This window comes from Rhinoraja longicauda, chromosome 7 (genome assembly GCF_053455715.1).
Source record: "Rhinoraja longicauda isolate Sanriku21f chromosome 7, sRhiLon1.1, whole genome shotgun sequence".
Taxonomy (NCBI): Eukaryota; Metazoa; Chordata; class Chondrichthyes; order Rajiformes; family Arhynchobatidae; genus Rhinoraja; species Rhinoraja longicauda.
Window position 1 is genome coordinate 50,200,374 of NC_135959.1, and position 23,771 is coordinate 50,224,144.

At 42.2% G+C, this 23,771-nt stretch overlaps 1 protein-coding gene across 1 annotated transcript in view; it reads left to right on the top strand.

The window, feature by feature from the left end:
• edar (ectodysplasin A receptor) overlaps positions 1-23,771 on the top strand; it is a 67,460-nt gene that overhangs the window by 24,327 nt on the left and 19,362 nt on the right. Inside the window, exons 2-6 of the mRNA XM_078402554.1 lie at positions 6,822-6,914; positions 9,078-9,203; positions 12,377-12,558; positions 17,957-18,042; positions 22,217-22,303. Coding sequence (XP_078258680.1) covers positions 6,867-6,914; positions 9,078-9,203; positions 12,377-12,558; positions 17,957-18,042; positions 22,217-22,303 — 529 coding nt within the window. The 5' untranslated portion in view covers positions 6,822-6,866. The remainder of the gene's footprint in view (positions 1-6,821; positions 6,915-9,077; positions 9,204-12,376; positions 12,559-17,956; positions 18,043-22,216; positions 22,304-23,771) is intronic.

Sequence of the window (23,771 nt, forward strand, 5' to 3'; positions counted from 1 at the left end):
CCATACAGACAGCACCGGTAGTCCGGATCAATCCCAGTTCTCTTGCGCTACAAGGCAGTAACGCAAGTTGGGCCATGCTGTATGACTCTATATTATACACATGTGCAGTAAGGTACAGGTACAATGAATATCGGGCTGAATTGACAGTATGTTAGTAAGCCTCTGGTTAAAAACATTGAAACATAGAAAAATAGGTGCAGGAGTAGGCCATTCGGCCCTTCGAGCCAGCATTGCCATTCAATATAATCGTAACTGATCATCTAAAATCAGTACCCCGTTCCTGCTTTTTCCCCATATCCCTTGATTCCTTTAGCCCTAAGTGCTATATCTAACTTTCTCTTCAAGTGGTCTTCTGTTTGTGCTCCTACACCATATAAATATTTGCATCAGGAAGTTGACATTGACCTCACAAGTCCCATCTGTTGGAAATCCACAATAGTAAATACATTGGAGTCAAATCTTGCACATTTGCAATACTTATTGCTGTACATTAATATCAATTGTGTAGGTGCATGCATTGTTCAATTGAGGTATTCATTTGTTTGTGCGACCACTAAGTGATTCATCATGGTGCAATAGAAACACATGAGCAAACTTATTCTTCCAAATAGTAGCTGAGTTAAATATAATGAAAGCACAAAATAAATTATTGTCCATAGGAAAACCTATAACATCTACAGGAACATCATTCTTAAATTCTATTATTTTGACAGAATGAATTTATGAAGGACAGTATTTAATACATTTAATGTTGTGCCAAAATTATCAAATACTTGGCCCTGCTAAATACAACACTACAACACACGATGCCTCAGAAAAGCCACCAGCATCCACAAAGACTCTTCACACCCCTGCAACAGTCTGTTCGAACTCCTTCCATCGGGCAGACGATACAAGGCCTTCTACGCCCGCACCTCCAGACTCAGGAACAGCTTCATCCCCAGGGCCATAGCAGCTATGAACCTGTCCTGCTGAGCCGGATGGTCACAACGCATAGATCAACTTGCACTTTACCCTGTCTAAAACTGTTACAATTGTTTCGTTGGGTTGCTGTTGTCTAAATTACTTAAATTATTGTATCGTATGGGAGGCGCATTCCCAATCTCATTGTACCCCTGGGTACAATGACAATAAAGATATATTGTATTGTTTTGTATTGTATATATCTATTGCCAGAATGCAACATCCATACCATATTTGGTTACAAATCCTTTTTGCGGCCATTCACTTCTAACAATGCAAAACAATGGACTTTTTAAACCTAAGATTTTTTTTAAAAACCTAATTCACTTTGAATTTTGCTTAAATGGGTTCAATTCTTTAAGGGAGAAATGACAGGCAATATTGGATAAACTTCCAACTCACCCCCAAAGTGAGTGTGAAATGTAAAGAGTGGGCGAGTGTCAGTTCATGGTGTTCTGTGTCTCTTAGAGTGGAGATAGCAACGTCTGAGGTTAAGTTGACCTGAGCCAGTCCTAGAAAGTAGAAAACATTTATTGGGACAACAATGAATTTTGAATAATATTCTGGGCAATGAAAGAAAGCAATGAGAAAGGATTGTCAACAGAGGAGATAAAGATGGATGGTAGGATGGAAAATATAGTTTAATTTAGAGATACAGCGCGGAAACAGACCCTTCAGCCCACCGAGTCTGCGCTGACCAGCGATCTCTGCACACTAACCCTATCCGACACATTAGGGACAATTTACAATTTTACCAAGCCAGTTAGCCTAAAAACCTGTACGTCTTTGGAGTCTGGAAGGAAACCAGAGCTCCCGGAGAAAACCCACGCAGGTCATGGGGAGAAGGTACAAACTCCGTACAGTTCATTGGCTGAGGGCATCCATTTTTGCAGATTTTCCACTTTGGCTCAGAATTGTATAATTTAGAGATACAGCGTGTAAACAGATCCTTCGGTCCATTGAGCCCACGTCAACCAACGATCCCTATACACAAGTTCTATTCTGCACACTAGAGACAATTTACAGAAGCCAATTAACCCACAAACCTGCACGTCTTTGGAATGTGGAAGGTAACCAGAGCACCTGGAGAAAATCTTCAGTCACAGAGAGAACGAGCAAACTCCATACAGATGCCACCCATGGTCAGGGTCGAACCTGGGTCTCTGGCACTGTAAGGCAACAGCTCTACCACTGTGCCACCCAGCACTGAGCTTTGCCTTAAATCTATCTCTTATCCAAGTTCAGTCATCCTGTGGAGTTTTATTTTCTGGGACTTCTAAGGCATAGATTCATAAAATCTCAGTGGATTGAGAAATATAATGAATGAACTGTTGTCACAAAGTTACGACTCAGTCACAGCCAGAATATTTCAGATGCAGTTTGGATGTGTCATGGGCCCTGTGCTCTTGAGGACCAGTATCGTCAAGATTTTCAGTGACAGGAGAACTACTCGTCCTCAAAGCTGCTACGAGAGGCTTTGAGGTCAAGTGTAGAGATGGGCTTCTACAATTCGACTGATGCCTGGTGGGATCACATCATAAGATCATAAGTAATAGGAGTAGAATTAGGCCATTCGGCCTATCACGTCTACTCTGCCATTCAATCATGGCTGATCTATCTCTCCTTCCCAACTCCATTATCCTGCCTTCTCCCCATAACCTTTGACACCCGTACTAATCAAGAAATGAGATTATTGGATCTAGGATTATCCTGAGGAAAAAAAAGCATCTACAGATCCTGGAAATCAGACATGAAAGCAGAAAATGCTGGCAACACCGAACAAGTCAGGCATCATCTCTGGAATTAGAAATAGAGTTAATGTTTAAGGTTCAGGGCCCTTCATCAGATCTGTTCAACAACTGCGTTGGCGAAGTTGTGGAAATTTTGTAAAGATTTCATCAAGGCTGGAAAAGTGCGAATAAAAGGGAAATAGAGGAGTCTGAAGAGAGGCTTAAACGAGATACATTAAAGTACTAGAAGCCTAGATAGGGCAAATGAGAGGAACCCATTTGCCCAACAAGAGGGGGTGAAAAACCAGGGGGTACAAATTCAAAATATTTGGTAGAAGGATTGGAGGGGAGATGAGCAAAAGCTTTTTACCCAGAGAGATGTAGAACTCGCCAGCTGAAACCCTGGGACTGGCAGAACCCCCCATCATAATTAGCCAGCACTAGGAGGTCTGCTGGAAGAGTTGTGAGCTGCTGAGCTATGGACCATTCATATGCCCTATCTCAATCTTTTTGTAACCTCGCGTCCTCTCCACAACTTACTTTCCTATTTTGAATTTGTGTGTCGAGCAAATTTAAGAAGACACGAGGAGAAGAGTAATAGTTGGGCCTGTATAATATGGAAGGTGAAAGTGAATCAGCAGCCGATTTACACCCCTCACAATAAAATGGCAATCCAGATCATATTTATGTCACTGGGTTAATGAACATAATATACAACAGTACAACTTCGGCCTACAATGTATGTACCGAACATGATGCCAAGATAAACTAATCTCTGCTGCCCACACATAGTGCATATCCATGTGCCTATCTAAAAGCCACTTTCACATCTGCCTCTAACGCCACCCCTTGCTATCTATATCAGGTACCTACCACTTTCTGTGTGCAAACAAAAAAAAATCACTACACCTTTCCGCTGTGCTCTTTAGTCTTTGATTTCAAATAAGTTCCTAACTTCCAGGAGCAGAATTAGGCCATTCAGCCCATCAGGTCTAATACACCATTAGCTGATCTATCTTTCCCTCAACCCCATTCTCCTGCCTTCTCTCCATAACCCCCTGACACCCTTGGTAATCAAGAATCTGTCAAAAAAGTAACCGTGGGGGGGGAGGGGGGGGAAAGGTTCTAGCTTACCTATGCAGCCCTTAATTCCATATGTTTCTGTCAAGCCTCCCCTCAACCTTCGACTTATCGCAGCAAGCAAGGGGTACCTCAGATTATTAAAATGACACTGGCTGCATTGCTGGGGCTAATCCGCAAAAATACCACCAACCTTGCCTTTAATGTTGAATAAAGGCTGCACTATTTCCCACGACAAAGAAGTGAAAATTCATTTAAGGAGCCAATTCAGTAGGTTTTTAGGATGCAAATCTATAGCTCTGTGTTTGTTTACCCAGTTTGTATGCCTGCCTCTATTACTTACCTCTTTGATTTCCTGTATTTTTCATACCCCACAGCATGTCTGCCTCCCAAGTTAGACTCATTGCATCCACCATTGTAGAGCTTTCCTGTTTTGCATTCTTGGCAGTGAGATATTCCTAATAGCCTCTGTCTCCGTTGTGATGGGCTACTTGCCAGAAGTGGTTAGCTGGCAGCTGGGGTTTGTCTTGTGCAGCTGGTTAAATAAGACGATTTCAATTATCTACACATCAGGAAGTTGTGGTGGCTGATGAATTGCTTACCTGCAGCACAGGAAGCTTGATCTAACCGGCTGCGAGGAATAAAGGGTTTTAACAAGTTCAGCAATGAGCCCACCCTCACAGGCCAGTGGGCTGGGATGGATTAAAGCCCATCATTCATGTTAATTAGAGTTTAATGAAACCATTCTCTGTCAGGGATCATTTGGAGTATTTTTTGCTGGCACAGCAGTCAGCCAAAGAGTGCAGCATGTTGCAAGAATCCTTTTATTTTATATTAAGATTTTTTTTTTAGAAGTTTGATTAAAATAAGAATTATATAATTAAACCTAATAAAAGTACCAGAGGACCATTTGAAAAAGTAATTATTATTATGTTTTTGAAGCGTTTAGCTTTGAATTTTACGTAACATCTTAAAGTACAATGTAATAGTTGCTTTGAAACATTCGGGAAAAGTTCAACCGAGAAAAACAATTGTTTCTGGTGATAGACACAAACTGCTGGAATAACTCAGCAGGTCAGGCAATAGCTCTGGAGAAAAAGATGACGTTTCGGGTTGGGACCCTTGTAATCTGCAGTTCTTGCATGTTGTTTCTGGTGGTTCATGACTGTTTTGAAATATCTTAAATTCACAAAACTACCTCTGAGTGAACATTGGGTTCTTCTGCAGAACTGTGTAAATATAGGATGCAGAAACATAGCATGATTTTAAAATGCGAGTTCTTAAAGAATTAGATAGTATTTGTGTGTTAGTTTTGCAATAAATGTTGTCTATTCTTTTGTACACTGCAAACACGGATATTCTAACATATTTAGATGGTGGAGAATGCAGTCATCAATGCTAAGTGATACTAAGCAGCAAATGATACTTTGACATATTTATTCACACTGCCACCAACAAGGATTATGAACTTGGCTGCAAAAAAACATTCCGGATGAACGTATTGAATAAATCTCTGTACAGTTAAAACAAATTGTAATTATCTCTTTATATTTTTCTAATCCTGTTTGCTGCCAAATTTCTCGTAATATTTTAAAAGTTGTGTGATTGTACAAAGAAATTGAGACAGAGCCAGTAAGTTGATAATACTGGTATGTTAGGCATGTGTCTGCTTTCTGCTTATATTATTAGGGAGTTGTGGCAGCATTAATCAAGTGGAATTGGTTCAGTTAAAGTAGACTTCTTGTTGGCAGGTCCTCTTTTTATCTTCTTGTGCATAATAACAACATGGAAAAAGTTTTAAATTCTTTGTAATCAGCATTTGCTGCTTACAGAAAAGATGTGGGCTGAACTGCTGACAACCTACTGTTGAGAATGTAGTTTAATGGTGAGTGAATGGACGTAAATTTATTCTGGGGCACAGAAATGATGCCTGAGTTGCCATTATGATGGCAGAGCCATCGTACAGTCCGTGGTATTTATTTCACAAAATGCTGGAGTAACTCAGCAGGTCAGGCAGCATCTCAGGAGAGAAGGAATGGGTGACGTTTCGGGTCGAGACCCTTCTTCAGACGGGTTCTCCTCCGAAGCTGCGATTTCTCCTCATCGTACAGTCCACACTGCCCAGCATAATCGGAAAGAGCAGAAAAAAGAAGCATTCAGCACCTACACCTGAAACCGCTATCAGGCAATTGGATTAACAGAGAGAGACGCAAAGTGCTGGAGTAGCTCAGTGGGTCAGGATGCATCTCCAGAGAAAAAGGATCTGTGGTTGTGACCCTTCTTCAGACCCAAAACGTCACCCATCCTTTTTCTCCAGAGATGCCTCCTAACCCGCTGGGTTACTAATTGCCTGATAGCTGTTTCAGGTGTAGGTGTTGAATGTTTCTTCTTTGTCTTTTTTATGATTAAGTTGGGCAGTGTGGAATGTACATATGGACCTGTCATCATAATGGAAACTCAAGCATCATTTCTGTGCCCCAGAGTAAGTTACAAGTCCATTCGCTCATCATTAAACTGCATTCTCAACAGATTTACAGATTGGGAGACTGGACCTCCAGTGCCGTGTAGAATTGGGCTGCACTAAATACAACCAACATGAGCATAGCAAACCAGGGATACAAATGGCTGTCCCTAAAAAGTTGGCTGGAGGTAGGGAGGTGGTTTTCATGAAGAATATTAAGTAACATTTTAGAACTTTTACTCTTTGTCAACAGCATTAAGTTTCATAAAATGAGGTCAGTTTGAATTCATTGTAGCCAATCTACTCTGACTACAAAAAGTGGAAAAAAGCACTCTCACCATCATTTGATGTTCCAACTAAACGTGATAGACAGAAATCATCACTTTACCCCAAGAGAGACTGATTTTATAAATGTGTCTCCTTGCAATTCTTGTAAGTTCAAAATTTAGAAAAAAGTAATCTTTAAAATTCATGGTAGGTAGAAAAACTACAACCTAGTTTTCAAACCAACTTTTGCCTATCCATACAATTGTCAGTTGAATTTGTTCAATGATATAAATAACAAAAGTCTATATGTATATTTTCAGGTACAAGGAGATTGAGGAGGCTTCTTTATTTATATATTCTTATGAATGAATAAAAAGATGTTGCAGCCAGGGAAGGTGTTTCATCTTGTGTTGGTAAGTGTGGAAGTTAAATTTTGTTTGGGTGGGATTGGCGTTTAACTGGCACTAGACGGGTCTAAACATATTGTCTAAGCATTACACCTGTGAAGCATTTGCCATCATCATTATTCAGAGGTGTAGTGTTCATGAAATACATGAATGTAGTAAAACAAAGTATGCATTAATATTGAATCTAACACTATTTCAGAAAGAATTGTGGCACCCATAATACACAAGCAGAGCACTGCAATAGTAGATTTAAAAACAGCAAGGAGAGGAAAATGCCTATTTATATACGTTTTTAGCCAATGTCACCTTTGCAGTGTAGTCATTGCTACTCTGTAGGCAAAAATTATATTAATGTGTATAAAAGATATGACAAACTTCCTGATGGCAAAATTATGTGCTGGGAATACAAGTTTGGAAAAGCTCAAAATCCTTTCCATTTCTGCTCTACCCACCCATGTTATCGGTGTCAAGTCAAGTCAATTTTAGTTGTATAGCACATTTAAAAACAACCCACATTGACCAAAGTGCTATATATCAGTTCAGGTACTAAGAACGAACATACAATGGCACACAAACATAACAGCACATACATAAACAGTTCACAGCACCCCCTCAGAGGGCCTCAAACGCTAGGGAGTAGAAATAGGTTTTGAGCCTGGACTTAAAGGAGTTGATGGAGGGGGCAGTTCTGATGGGGAGAGGGATGCTGTTCCACAGTCTAGGAGTTGCAACCGCAAAAGCGCGGTCACCCCTGAGCCTAAGCCTAGATCGCGGGATAGTGAGTAGCCCCAAGTCGGCCGACCTGAGGGACCTGGAGATAGAGTGGTGGGTTAGAAGATTTTTGATATGGGGGGAGGGGGCAAGCCCGTTTAGGGCTTTGTATGTGAACAGGAGGAGCTTGAAGTTGATTCTGTACTGTACTGGGAGCCAGTGAAGAGAGGCCAGAATTGGGGTAATGTGGTCCCTTTTACGGGTACCCGTCTGGAGTCTCGCTGCGGCGTTTTGGACCAATTGCAGGCAGGACAGGCTGATCCCAGTGTATAGGGAGTTGCAGTAGTCTAGGCGGGAGGAAATGAATGCATAGATGATTTTTTCAATGTCGTCAAATTGGAGGATGGTTTGATTTTAGCAATGGTACGAAGCTGGAAGAAGCTGGCTTTTACCACAGCGTGCCCACTATAACGTGCAGATCAGTATCAAGAGGTAACAAATGAGAATCCATCTGGATCTCTGCAAGCACTCCCACTGTCATTTGGCAATTTTCCACACTTTATTGAGCTGGAACTGTTTCATATTTTACCAATGTGTTATAACAAAACAATATTTTTTAATAAACACGAAACTTTAAAAGAAATCCCCAAATTGAAACATATGGTATAGATAAGAATACATTATTATTGCCATTCCATAACTTCATTTAGATGGCTGTAATTGAGAATGGGTGACTGTGGTTTCCCTTTTCAGTAGACCACCCATTAAAAATAGCTATTTGCCAAATCATCCTTCATAAAAGGAAGATATTTTTGTGTTGGCAGATCTATGAGATGTTATCTGATCTGATATTTCACGAGAATGTTCTCCTCTGATAAAGGCATCATAATTTCAAGATAAAATTAATGTTGCAATGAGAAAGTAATGCCATGTCTCATGGTCCTAATAAATTTGTAACATGCAATTATCAAGTAGCATCGTTTCCATCATTGTATAATTTTTTATGCAACCCCCTTTAAAACAAAACTCTAATAATATCTCAAATGGGTGACTCTCAAGACGTTTTGCACCCAATATTAGACAAGAGAAAATAATTTACAAGAGAAACTACAACATGCAAGCGTAAGGTGTTGCATTTTGGGAGGTTGAATGTAAGGAGAAGGTGTACAGTGGATGGCAAGACCCTCAATAGCATTGATGTGCAAAGGGATCTTGGGGTCCAGGTCCATAGCTCGCTGAAAATGGCCACACAAGTAGATAGTGATAAAGAAGGCACATGATATGCTTGTAATTATCTGTATCTCTAGTCTAAATCTGCCTCTGAAATGAGTTAATGCTTGTGAAGGGGAATTTCCTTCGATCTTTTTATGGAAATAAATGCTTAGAAATGTTTTTAAATTTTGATTTTGGAACTTTCAGCACTCTATTAATTCTTGAATCAAATCTCTTGAATATTAGGTATTCTTCATCCCTTCCATTGTTGCTGATTACTCCTCCCAGTGTGGTGAAAATGAGTATTTTAATCAGACTCTTGGTGCTTGCCACGCCTGTCCCCAGTGTGGGTCGGGTGAAGAACCTATCTCGGTAAGTTGCATTTCAAAAAATGTCTTCATGACCATTTTCTTAAATCTCATTGACAGATTTTCATTCTTAACTGGGCCATAAACATTTGTCTTGGATATTGCAAGATTGACCTTGGCACAGAACTACACAAAGTATAGCCTGTTATGTTGGTACATCACCTGATTTTTTTTTCTCCTTGTATTCCCATCCTTTGCTTATCTGATCTGTACTGCCATCAAGCCAAGATAATTTTGATGTCTTACAATTCCAGCATCTTAGCTAAATTGGACTGCATACAAAATGAAACATGACTCTCTTACGGCGACACGGTGGCGCAGCGGTAGAGTTGCTGCCTTACAGCGAATGCAGCGCCGGAGACTCGGGTTCGATCCTGACTACGGGCGCCGTCTGTATGGAGTTTGTACGTTCTCCCCGTGACCTGCGTGGGTTTTCTCCGAGATCTTCGGTTTCCTCCCACACTCCAAAGACGTGCAGGTTTGTAGGTTAATTGACTGGGTAAATGTAAAAATTGTCCCTGGTGTGTGTAGGATAGTGTTAATGTGCGGGGATCACTGGGCGGCGCGGACTTGGTGGGCCGAAAGGGCCTGTTTCCGCGCTGTAGAATCTAAATCTAAAATCTAAATCTCTACATTTTGCAGTTCCCATTCTGGCACCTTTGATTAAAATTCAGGGTCAGAATTACACTTTCAAATGATGATCTCCTAGACTACATAGAATCCCAAACTTAACACAACAGCACCCGGTGATTTTATAATTCATGGCAACATATTTGAACAGTAGCCTTTACTCAACACATTATGCCAGTATTAATTGAGAATTTCTGACTCTTTCCCCACTTAACATTGCTTTGTACTTTTTACCTTTTAAGTTACTGCAAGAAGCAAGAAGTCTTTCATTTGACAAAGGTTTGGGTACTTTTAACATAGATAATCATTAGATAAGAAAAAAGAAATGAAGAAAACTAGGAAAAAATATTCCTTCTAAAGCTGTACCTTATTGAATCTCCACAATTTGTAACCCAAGGAAATGAGATTCCATACTTATAACAAATATCTTTTGGATCCAGAAAAGTTAATTTACAGTCATTTACAGAGCTCTGAACCTGGATAGGGTGAGGTTGGGCAGGCTAGGATTTTATTCCCTGGATCGCAGGAGATTAAGGAGTAATCTTGTAAAGGTGTATAAAATCATGAGATGAATAGATACGGTAAATCCATAGGCTCTTTTACCCAGAGTGGAGGAATCAAGAACCAGAGGACAGACGTTTGAGGTGAGAGGGAAAAGATTTAACAGGAACTTAAGGGGCAACGTTTGCAAACGTTGGATTGTGGGTATATGGAACGAGCTACAAGTGGAGATGTTTGAGGAAGGTACTATAACATTTTAAAGATATTTGCATGGGTACATGGATAGAAAAGGTTTAGTGGGATATGGGCCAAATAAACAGGTTGGACTAGCATAACTGGGGCATCATGGTCAGTGTGGGTTTAGTTTAGAGATACAGTGCGGAAACAGGCCCTTCGGCCGACCGGGTCTGCACCGACCAGCGATCCCCGCATATCAATCCACACTAGGGACAATTTTTACATTAACCAAGCCAATTAACCTACAAACTTGTACATCTTTGGAGTGTGGGAGTAAACCGAAGATCTCGGGGGGGGAAAAACCCACGCGGGTCATGGGGCGAACGTATAAACTCCATACAGGCAACACCCATAATCTGGACCAAACCTGGATCCCTGGCGCTGCAAGCACTGTCAGGCAGCCACTATACTGCTGTCGCACCATGCCGCCCATTACACGTTGGGCCGTAGGGCCTGTTTTCATGCTGTATGATTTTATAGCATCAAATATAGTGCTTGTAATAATCTGCCCTAAACAAGTTGTAGTTCGAGTCCACAAAGCAAATACAGCAACTTCTGAGATTCAGTGCATGAGGATGAGGAGTAGACAGTGATATGTTCCTTCATAAATCTTTTGACAAAGCAGTACAACACGTGCAGCTCCTTTGAAATAGTTGCATCTATCCTTGCCTGCACTTGATGTTCCATACACAGCAAACAGATGCAATCATCAAGAGCACTTACTCCAGTCAATCAAAAAAACTCTTTCGCCTGTATCCACCTATCACTTGAATGAACTGCAGATGCTGGTTTACACCGAAGATAGACACACAATGCGAGAGAAACTCAGCAGGATGGGCAGCATCTCTGGAGAGAAGGAATAGGTGACATTTCTGGTCGAGATCCTTTTTCAGACACTTGCCAGGCTTTGTCCTGCCCCTACCTCTTCTATTTTCTGCTCCCTACTCCGCTCTGACTGAAGAAGGGTCCCATCTGTGCATTCCCTCGACAGAGTTCCTCCAGCATTTTGTGTTTTGCTTAAGATTTTGGCATCTGCAGTTTCTTGTGTCTCCAATAGCACTGTTGTTATCTTGACTGCAAAATATTGTCATAGTCTTACATGGCATAGAAGAGACAAACGGACTTATTAATATTGATTATAATGATCTGTCAGATTATGTTTTTAGACAACTAATTGGAAACTACATGAAACCACATTAATTGGGAAATTAATATGATCCAAAAATGTCTAAACTAAGCAATTGTTTTAATTCTTCCCCTTGTACACCTGAACCTCGTCCCATTAAAAGGTATTTCTACTGAATTGACACATTGCCTTCAGAAATTATCTCAGCCCCTTACAGGGCTGAATATCAGGATGACCTCGATTTATTCTTCAGGTTTGTAACGTTAATTCCTGATTTCATATGTACATTCGGAATAAGAGCTAGACAGGCCACGGTTACTTAAAGCTTAGCTGTGCTACAACATAAATCATCTAAGACAATATTGAAACAGAATGTCAGAAGTATTTGTAAATTAGTAACGAACCTGCCTACATTGATTCCAATGAAAAATGCACAGGATGACATTAAACAGCATCCATGTACACATCTTCCTTAGCAACTGTGATATATGGGAATTAATATCTGATTTAGTTCCCCAACGATCTGTACTACAAATACATGAATGCTGTCTGTATATTACTGGTAAATCTGATAACCAGTGCAATGCAACATTTACATGTTTCAGATTTTTAAATACAAAATTATTTAGATTCTTAAATTCCTGAATTCCTTAGACACTTAACTTTTTAAAATTGCGTTTTAGAATTGTGGATATGGGGTGAAGGATGAATCGTATGGCTGCCAACCTTGCCAGAATGGCAAATTCTCAAAAGGTGTATATCAGATGTGCAGAAGGCACAAAGATTGCGAGGGATTTTATCGAGCTACTGTCTTGACGCCCGGCACTGCAGAGACTGATGCAGAATGTGGGCCATGTATCCCAGGGTAAGTGTAGTTGATCAAAGGTTGCTCTTGGTATGGGTTTATTATTGTTCTGAGATACTGTGTGAAACTAAGTTCTGCGAGGTATCCAAGCTGATCATACCATACAGGAGTGCAAGCGAGCCACACGTGAATAGTTTAGTTTTAATTAATACAACAAGCAGTACAAAAGGAGAAAGGAAGCTGAGTGCAGAATGTAGCATTAGAGAAATGCAGATAAAAATGTTTTTAAATGTATTGAGCCTTATTTCTGTTTGTGTTGTCTATGAGTACTGTGTTGACATGCCCGTTATGCTGCCTCAAATAAGAATTTCATTGTTCTGATTTTGGTACATACTAGACCAAGTGGAGCCATTGGGCCCAAACACCTCCTGCATTGGTGCAGCACCCTATCATCTCCCCTCTCTCCTCAACCCTCTCCTCTCCCTTCTCCCCCATCCCTCCCTCCTCCCCTCCCCCTCCCCTCCGTTTAAACTTTAAAATGTGAATAACTTTAAAAATATTACACCGATTTCAATAAAGGGCGGCACGGTAGCACAGCGGTAGAGTTGCTGCTTTACAGCGAATGCAGCGCCGGAGACTCAGGTTCGATCCTGACTACGGGTGCTGCACTGTAAGGAGTTTGTACGTTCTCCCCGTGACCTGCGTGGGTTTTCTCCGAGATCTTCGGTTTCCTCCCACACTCCAAAGACGTACAGGTTTGTAGGTTAATTGGCTGGGTAAATGTAAAAAATTGTCCCTAGTGGGTGTAGGATAGTGTTAATGTACGGGGATCGCTGGGCGGCACGGACTTGGAGGGCCGAAAAGGCCTGTTTCCGGCTGTATATATATGATATGATAAAACTACTTGTATTATCACTAAAGTGACAATGGTGAGTAAGGTGGGCCTAAAATTGTTGCGCTATCGTGTTGGCTGAAGTTCAGTCACAAACAAGATAACAAACAAGAGTTTTAGTATATCGATGACAATTAAACACTCTTGGCTCTTGTATTCCGTAAGTAAATAGATACCTCTTTTATCTGATATAGTGTCTACATTACCCCGATACAACTATCCGGTGGCTCATTTCTTGTGAATGTCCATTTTTCCAAGTTTTGTTTTGGCCATTGATCAATGATGATTAGGCCTGTAATCATGAACAGAAGGCTGTCTATAAATTGCTGTGTGGAGCAGAAAACTGACACCATGAGCTATGGTCTGGCATTGGTCCCAATGCCACCAACCACTAAGAGCTCCAACGGTTCTCATATCAGTTGTGCATGTTGGTCCTGCTGCTTTGGAGAATTGACAGAAAAATATATTGCACCAAATAGACCTGGCCTTGAATCTCCTGACAATCAAATTTGATTGTTATTGAGCATGTTTTGACTTGAGTAAGTCTGATAAGGCACTGATAAAATAGACTATCTTGAAAAAATATCAGCCTGGAAACATCGCTGCTGATTTATGGCTGCCTTCTTTTGGAAATGTTCATCTTGGATATTGTCTCCATGTGTAGATAATCATATCATATCATATCATATATCTACAGCCGGAAACAGGCCTTTTCGGCCCTCCAAGTCCGTGCCGCCCAGTGATCCCCGCACATTAACACTATCCTACACCCACTAGGGACAATTTTTACATTTACCCAGCCAATTAACCTACATACCTGTACGTCTTTGGAGTGTGGGAGGAAACCGAAGATCTCGGAGAAAACCCACGCAGGTCACGGGGAGAACGTACAAACTCCTTACAGTGCAGCACCCGTAGTCAGGATCGAACCTGCGTCTCCGGCGCTGCATTCGCTGTAAAGCAGCAACTCTACCGCTGCGCTACCGTGCGCCCTCAATCAGTCATTACAACCACAAAACTAAAGTGCTACACATTGGATCAGATAAAAACATGTTAATCCAAAACAATCTCATGATTCTGCCTCTGTTTCTTGCTATGCTAGAAATATTGGTTGAATCCAATGGGACATTGTTGCAGTAACAATGTTATGATTATTTAGGAAAACATGATCCAAAGAACGTCTCATTTCTTCCAAAAACTGATCATTTATTTTAGTTGAACAATAAGTAGAATAAAGGGCAGGGTGCTAGAGCTGTTGCCTCACAGCGCCAGAGATCCAGGTTTGATCCTGACCTCTGGTGCTGTTTGTTGCATGTTCTCCCTGTGACCCTGTGGATTTCCTCCCACATCCCAAAGACTTACAGGTTTGTAGGTTAATTGGTCTCAGTAAAGTTGCACCCATTGTGTAGGGAGTGGATGAGAAAGTGGGATAACATAGAATTAATGAGAGTTAGTGAACGATGGCCGGAGTGGACTCAGTGGGCTGAAGGACTAAACAGAACTGAACTGGCCTGTTTCCATGCTGTGTCTCTAAATTCTAAACTAAAACAGATTTCATGCTTTTTTTTCACAACTTTAGATGATTTGGAATGGATTCCATATGAATACTGAAGCATACCCACAAAAAAAAGACTAATAAAGTAGAACAAAGAGACACACATAAAGTAGGCCACAAACAAGTTCATAGCCCTCTGATCAAAAATGCAATCGTACATAATTTTTTTTCTAGGAATGTTGTGAATGTTTGGAAGTGTCTGCTCCAGAGAACTGTGGAGTCATTGAATATATTCAAAGGCTAGAAAGAAAAAAAAGTCTTCAACTAGAGAGTCACAATTGTGGGGTAGAAACAAGGAACTGCAGGTGTTGGTTTACCAAAAAAAAAGCACACAGTGCTGGAGCAACTCAGCGGCTCTGGAAGTAAGAAAAGACCAGGACTAATTGAAGCTGACAACAGATGACCCCGGGCAGGGAGGATCCCTGGTAGGCCGATGTTGGCGAGGGACGGTGTGAACCCAAGAGGGATACATCATTGTGAACTGTGGAACTGGTTAGCCAACTTTTAGTAGAGGGAGAAGGAAATGTTTGTAGAAGTTACCTAAAGTTAAGAATTAATCGTTCATACCACTGGGTTGTAAACTACCCTAGCAAAATATGAAGTGCTGTTCCTCCAATTTGCTGCTTATCTCACTCTGGCAATGGAGGAGGCCCAGGACAGAAAGGTCAACATGGGAAGGGGAGTTACAATGGTTAGCAACCGGGAGATCCAGTCGGCCTTGGCGGACTGAGGGCAAATATTCAGCGAAACAGTCGCTGAGTCTAGGCTTTGTCTCGCCAATGTACAGGAGCCCACATTGGAACACCAGATACTGTAGATGACGTTTGAGAACCTCTAGCGATCCTGCAGTAAATGATGTGAACCTCTCTAATCAAGTGTCAACTTAGTATTAAGTGTCATCCCATTTCCCAATGATGTGGCCTTGCCTAATGTTGGGCATTGTGCCACATAACATTCACAACAGTAAGCCAACGAACCAACAGAACCAGAGGATTTCTTTGTGGTTGGTGGCATTGGGGCTAATGCCAGACCACAGCTCATGGTTTCAGTTTTCTGCTCCACACAGTAATGTATAAATATGACCAGACTTAGTTTTATTATTACCAGTTATTGTTTTGATAGTTACAAGGAAAATTAGCATTTGAACAGTGGAGCCTGTTGAATTCCAAATGCTTGATCAGTATAAGGACACAAAGTGATATAAGAAAATAATTGCAGATGCTGGTACAAATCGATTTATTCACAAAATGCTGGAGTAACTCAACAGGTCAGGCAGCATCTCGGGAGAGAAGGAATGGGTGACGTTTCGGGTTGAGGCCCTTATGATTGATTGTGGGGGGGAGAGGGAGGGGTGAAGAAAGGTGGAAGAGAGGAGAGGCAGGACAACGCATGGCAGGTCAAAGGTGGACACGGGCAAGGGGGAGTTTTGATAGGCAGATGGTTGGGCAAAGGCCAGAGATTAAAGCAGAAGGTTTGAGATAGAAGGGTTGAAGAGTTGCAAACTGTGAAGACAGAGGAAGAAATGTAGGAGGAGGGTGGGGGGGGGGGGGGGGGGAGGGGGTAAAAATGGGTTTGTGTCCATATGAGGCAGGGGGGGGGGGGGGTGGGGTGGGGCAGTGGAGTGGAATGGGAGGTATTTAAAATTGGAGAATTTAATGTACATACTGTTGGGTTGTAATGTGTAGGAAAGAACTGCAGATGCTGGTTTAAATCGAAGGTAGACACAAAATGCTGGAGTAACTCAGCGGGACAGGCAGCATCACTGTAGAGAAGGAATGGGTGCCATTTCAGACTGCAGAAGGGTCTCAATCCGAAACGTCACCCATTCCTTCTCTGCAGAGATGCTGCCCGTCCCGCTGAGTTACTCCAACATTTTGTGTCTACTTGATGGGTTGTAAGCTACCCAAGCAAAATATGAGGTGCTGTTTGTCCAGTTTGTGTGTTGTCTCACTCTGGCAATGAAGGACGCCCAGAACTGAAAGGTAAGTATGGGAAGGGAGGGTAAAATGTTTGGCAACCAGGAGATCCAGTAGGCCTTGGCAGACTGAGTGCAAGTGTCAAAGGTGTGATCAGCATTGTGCAGGCATGTGAATTTTCCGCGTTTCCGCAGATTTCTGCAATTTTAAAATCAATTTTCCGCGCTTTTTGCATGATTTCCGTGTTTTTCACTTTGCCAAATAAACAGAGATCGGATAAAAAAATGAAAGAAAAATAAATAAACGATGTATAGATGTAATGAACACTGGGGTTCCGCTAGAGGTCGCTAGGGGTTCTGCGAGAAATCCCCCCCCCCCGCGCGCCATGGAAGTCTCCCCAGAAATGTGGCACCTAGGCTGGACAAGGCAGCCAATCTCGACCTCATCGGGACTTCTAGGGCCGATCGGTGGGTTGAATTTGCAACCTGCGGCCGGGGCTCTGGAACTCCAGCCCAGCTGGAACCAGCAAATCTATCCCCAAAGCGAACTTCCTTGGCCTGCTGGATAAACCAGCAAAGGTCTGGAACCAAGAGTACCAGAAAATCAGTGGTGGAACTGTAATGAGTAAATATTACATTTAAGTGCAAGATAATTTAACTAAATTAATTAAGACGGGGTTAAAATATAAAACACAGCAGAAAAGCCAATTACCACCTTTTTGGGCTGATTATCAATTAATGTGCGAATTTACTTAAATGTTATTAGTGTACAGTGACATATTCACATTACTTTGTAATGTCTGTTTTTACTTTGAAATGCACTAAATGAGGCTTGAAACTGGTAAATTTGTGTGTAAATTTTCACAAATTCACCAATGTTTTGACCCCCCCGTTGTACGCTTCAAGCAAGCACTCGGCTCCTTTCCTCATTTTTTTACCTCACTCACATGCCTGATTGTGTTTATTGGTAATAGGTTTGCAATGGCACAACATTTTTCTCCCTTTTAGTATAATCTATAATTTGCCCAGTTTTTCATCTTTCATGTTACTGTTATCTGCCAACACTATAAATTTACGTTATGTATTTTCTTTACAGCTACTACATACTGGATAACCGATCAAGAAACACCTATACGAAGGTTTGCCATTCCTGTGCAATAGCACCTCCAAACAGCAAGGAATGTGAGTCGTATAGATATTAGAAACATAGAAACATAGAAAATAGGTGCAGGAGTAGGCCATTCGGCCCTTCGAGCCTGCACTGCCATTCAATATGATCATGGCTGATCATCCAACTCAGTATCCCGTACCTGCCTTCTCTCCATACCCCCTGATCCCTTTAGCCACAAGGGCCACATCTAACTCCCTCTTAAATATAGCCAATGAACTGGCCTCAACTACCTTCTGTGGCAGAGAATTCCACAGATTCACCACTCTGTGTGAAAAAAAACTTTCTCATCTCGGTCCTAAAAGACTTCCCCCTTACCCTTAAACTGTGACCCCTTGTTCTGGACTTCCCCAACATCGGGAACAATCTTCCTGCATCTAGCCTGTCCAACCCCTTAAGAATTTTGTAAGTTTCTATAAGATCCCCCCTCAATCTTCTAAATTCCAGCGAGTACAAGCCGAGCCTATCCAGTCTTTCTTCATATGAAAGTCCTGCCATCCCAGGAATCAATCTGGTGAACCTTCTCTGTACTCCCTCTATGGCAAGAATGTCTTTCCTCAGATTAGGAGACCAAAACTGTATGCAATACACCAGGTGTGGTCTCACCAATGCCCTGTACAACTGGCGACACAGCTGTAGAGTTGCTGCCTTACAGCGCCAGAGACCCAGGTTTGATCCTGAATATGGGTGCTGTCGGTATGGAGTATGTACGTCTCCCCGTAACCTGCGTGGGTTTTCTCCGGGTGCTCCGTTTCCTCCCACACTCCAAAGACATACAGATTGTAGGTTAATTGGCTTCTGTAAATTGTAAATTGTCCCGAGTGTGTGTAGGATAGCGTTAGTGTGCAGGGACCGCTGGTCGGTGCGAACTCGCTGGGCCAAAGAGCCTGTTTCCGCACTGTATCTCTAAACTAAACTAAACCACTAATTAAAGTTATTAACTCTACTCCTACAGTGTACCTAAAACACAATTGCACAGATTATTTAACAAAACCTCAAATGGCTGAAAAGGTCGGAGCAGCAAGCACTTGGAAATCCAAGCTATGTACCATTCTGAATAAAGATATCACTGTACCTGAAAAATCTGTCATTCCTGACCTAGCAGATCTATGAAATATAGAAACAAGGAACTGTGGAGTCTGAAGAAGAGTCACAATCTGAAATGGCACCTATCTATGTTCTCTAGAGATACCGCCTGACCTGCTGAGTTACTACAGCACTTTGTTTCATCGACCTGTGGAATACGTTCAACCAGAAGGACTATCGCAAGTAAACCATTGCCTATCACCCGTAGGCTACCTTCACCTGAAGGACTTTAACGTGTCAGGAATTTAACTTACCACCCTTTTGTCTGGGCCAAATATAGGATGCCAACAACAATAAATGACGAGGAACAGACTGCCTAGAATTTGGATCTTGTGGTGCACATTTTCAATGGTGCTTCATTGACACATGTGCAAAGTGCAAACGCACAGTGAAATTATTTTCTTACAGACAGTCTAATAGAGTATTTTGCCTTACCATCCCTGATTAGCAACTGTACAGAAATAGTCTACTGAGCCCGCATGCAAGAGGCACCATGTTTTCGTGCCTTTTCCAAGTCCAATCTCCACTCTAGTTGTTATGAGCCGTGCCCGATTCAGGCAAGCCCCAGGCTGCTGCAGGCCTTCAGCCAGCACCTTCCTTGGTCAACCGGCAATCGATGTCCCTCACCTCACCCGGCTACCTTTGTGCCCGGGGGTGCGCCTCCCAGAGCTGACCTCAAGGGCACAGTAGGCCAGACCCCGGTTCCCTCTCCTCTAGGCACTGATTGCGCAAAATGTTACTTTGCTCGAAGTAGTGTGCTCCAGTGAAAGTTCAGGATTAAATCACAGCAGTTGCAAGATTAAACAGGTACGATCCATGTTAATGTGACTTTAACTTTCCTTGGTTCCAAGCACTCACCGAAAGATGGTGCTACTCGCATAACAGCCATTCCGTCCTGTACCAACATAAACTAGAAATCAAAGCATCGGCACAACAGCTGTTGTAGAATGGTCTCAGTAGAACATTGCACTAGTTTGCTACTTTTTTTGCTATTTATAGAGACACTCTGCTGCTCAGACATCTTTCACATTCTTCAGAGCATACTACAACAGGGAGTGTTCAGCATCCTTTAGCTGTTGATGTACTCCTTCTGTGCGATCTTGGTGCTGGCACCACTCACACTGCTTCATCTCAATGAACGGCTGAGATTTCAGATTTGCCATGTTCTACCTGGATCGTTCTCATAAACAATGTACACATGGTTTCAGTTTTAGTTTCGCTTTCTAGTTTTTGTTCGTTTTTTGTTTAGAAATACAGTGCGGAAACAGGCCCTTCGGCCCACCGAGTCTATGCTGACCAGCGATTCTCAGTACTCGAGCACTATCCTACAAACCTGTATGTTTTTGGAGTGTGGGAGGAAACCAGAGCACCCGGGGAAAATCCACACGGTCACAGGGAGAATATACAAATTCCGTACAGACAGCGCTCATAGTCAGGATCGAACCTGGGTCTCTAGCACTGTAAGGCAGCAACTCTGTCGCTATGCCACCCTATTATATTGGCTAAAATAGGTAATGTTCTGCGGCTAGACTTTCAGCCATGCCCTTGTGCCTGGATATCTTTCAATATGGAGGTTAAGTCTCGGCTTCCTGCAGGGTCATGTCAGGAGACCTCAGCAAACCTCTGGCATGTCTCTTGATTTGCTGCTCACCACTGCATCAGAGAGGTCACCCAGGAACTCTGCTTGCAAAGAAATTTAGTTAATCGACTTCATTTTCAGCGAGGAGCATGTGGCAGCTCGGGGGCACTGGGGTTTGCCAGCATCCTTGGCTGCACGTCAGTGCCAACTCAAGTGGCTGCACTCTGATGTCCATGAGAGCTTTTTGTAATAAACCAGACCATCCCCTCAATGTGCAGATGGTTGTGGATCACAGGATTTCCTGATGGTGAATGGCATATTTACAAGGATTACAAGTGGACAGAAGGAGAAATTTAAGTACGTGCTGAAACAACCCACTTGGACGTCCTGGCCCATGGCTGTTCAAAGTAGAGAAGGGACTTTCAGGATGCTAATGAGCCTTGCAGCCATTCATTAACTCACAGAAGCCCTGCCCAACTGGCAGAAGGAGCAGATTGCCTCCTAAACACTCCACTTGTGCTCCCTGGCCTCTTTGTGGATTAATCTGCTGTTCCTGCATTGGCCCCATTAGTCACCTCAGAACTCGTAAAACCTCTGTTCCCATGATCTCTCTATATATCTCGTTTCCCTTTCCTGTGTCTTTCAGTCTGAAAGAGGGTCTTGACCCGAAACGTCATGCATTCCTTCTCTCCAGAGATGCTGCCTGTCTCGCTGAGTTACTCCAGCTTTTTGTGTCTATCTTCTGATCCCACAATAATGATAGTGAAAGGCTTGGATAGAGTGAATATGGTGAGGATGTTTCCACCAGTAGGAGAGTCTAGGACCAGAGGCCATAGCCTCAGAATGAAAGGACATAATTTTAGAAAGGAGCTGAGAAGGAATTTATTTCGTCGGAGAGAGGTGAATATGTGGAATTAATTGCCACAGACAGTTATGGAGGCCGTCAATGGATGTTTTTAAGGCGGAGATTGACAGATTCTTGACAGACTGAAAGACACATGAAAGGGAAACGAGTATGGGTGTCAGGGATTATGGGGCGAAGGCAGGAGAATGGGTTTGAGAAGGAAAGGTAGATCAGCCATGATTGAATGGCAGAGTAGATTTGATGGGCCGAATGGCCCAATTCTGGTCCTAGAACTTATAAACATATGAAGTTAAGGGATATCCAAACTTTAGATTCTGAATATTGCGACTAGCCTACCATTAATTGCATCAACATTGATAGTTTACAGTTGTGATAAGTTTGATCTTTATTCGGCTGACATCATAACATTATTCAGAAACATTCTGGAATCTACCAATTTAAATATATATAATTGTTGCCCATAAATATCTAACTTTAAAGTTCAAATGTATAATATTATTCCCACATTTATTTAATGTAACAATTTTAATTGCAAGGATGTACGCTGCATGGAGAGTGATACAGTATGGAAACAGGCCCTTCAGCCCAACTTGCCCACACTAACCAATGTCCCATCTACGCTGATGAAAGTAGTTGATGAACTCTGGTTGTTTTACAGGCATCGGAATCACTCTGTCTTCAAGCAGTGCAGGGAGTACCACAGGCATCAATGCAAACTCTCCCATTTTACATGAAACGCACAAAGGTATGACATTGCATTATAATGTTTGTATACTGTTTAGCAACAGTCCCTAGCTGCCAATGTTAATTTTAGTCCCTTCATGGTCATTTACTGTTTGCACAAAATGTAACTCTTACTGGTAATTAAATTTAGTTTGTAGTTTATCTGGTTGATTGACTTATTAAAATTATTATTCTTACTATCATCTCAAATTTGCTAAGCACAGACTTTCTTCCAACATCCGAGTTATTTAAAAGGAGAGGAAATAACGACAGTACAGTGGCACAGTGTTGGAGTTGCTCTGCCTTACAGCGCCAGACCCGGTTCGATCCTGACTACGATAGTGTCTACACAGAGTTTGTATGTTCTCCCTGCAACTGCGTAGGTTTTCACCAGGTGCTTTGGTCTCTTCCCACAGATATCCAAAGATGTTCAGGTTTGTAAGTTAATTGGCTTTGGTAAAACATTGTCCCTAGTGTGTAGGATAGTGCTTGTGTACAGGGTGATCGCCGGTCGGCGTGGACTCGATGGGCCGAAGGGCCAGTTTTCACCATGTATATTTCTAAAAAAAATGAGAATAGCAATATCCCATGCTTTAAGCCATTTAAAACCTCGTCGTACAGCTCAAGGCCATGGCAATAAAGGTTACTCTGAATAAATTGGACAGCACAGATAAACAGGCACAGGAATTGGAATATGCAATTCATCTTCACCAGTTCAGTCTATTTATAGAAGAATGCAAACTGGCTACCCCATCATTAATGTGATTGTATTATCCGGCCATTGGTAACTGTACAGTTCAATCAATTAGTTGATTAGCAGAGGAGCCCAATTTCAGGAGTAACTCATGCCAGTTTGCTTTACTTAAATTCAAGTGCATTTTGGCTTCAGAAACTGGTGAGAGTGAGTGTAGAGGTGATGGTGAGTTTTTAAAAGGCAGGGTGAGTATGGTCATGCAAGTGAAGGGGAAAGTAGAAACTGATGTTGCACTGGGGTTCTCGCTGGTGTGGCGAGGAGGAGGGGTGCAATCCCCAGAGAGCCGGAAGTCCTTTAGGTGCACACTTCAAAGGCAGTGGAAGGAAATGACTGTCGAGTGTGTTCAGAGTCATGAACTGACTTGGATGCAGTGTTGCAAAAAGCTCAATGATCCCACATACATGGTGAAGGTCGGTGAGCGCACCATGAAAGGTCCTACCTCACCACTGCCTCCCTTGCTTTCAGGCATTGTTGAATGCACCACACTGCCACCACCCACGTAGCAACAATATCTCATAATGTTGCACTATTAGAAGGATGGGAGGGGATCTTATCGAAACGTATAAGATTATTAAGGGGTTGGACACGTTAGAGGCAGGAAACATGTTCCCAATGTTGGGGGAGTCCAGAACAAGGGGCCACAGTTTAAGAATAAGGGGTAGGCCATTTAGAACGGAGATGAGGAAAAACCTTTTCAGTCAGAGAGTTGTGAATCTGTGGAATTCTCTGCCTCAGA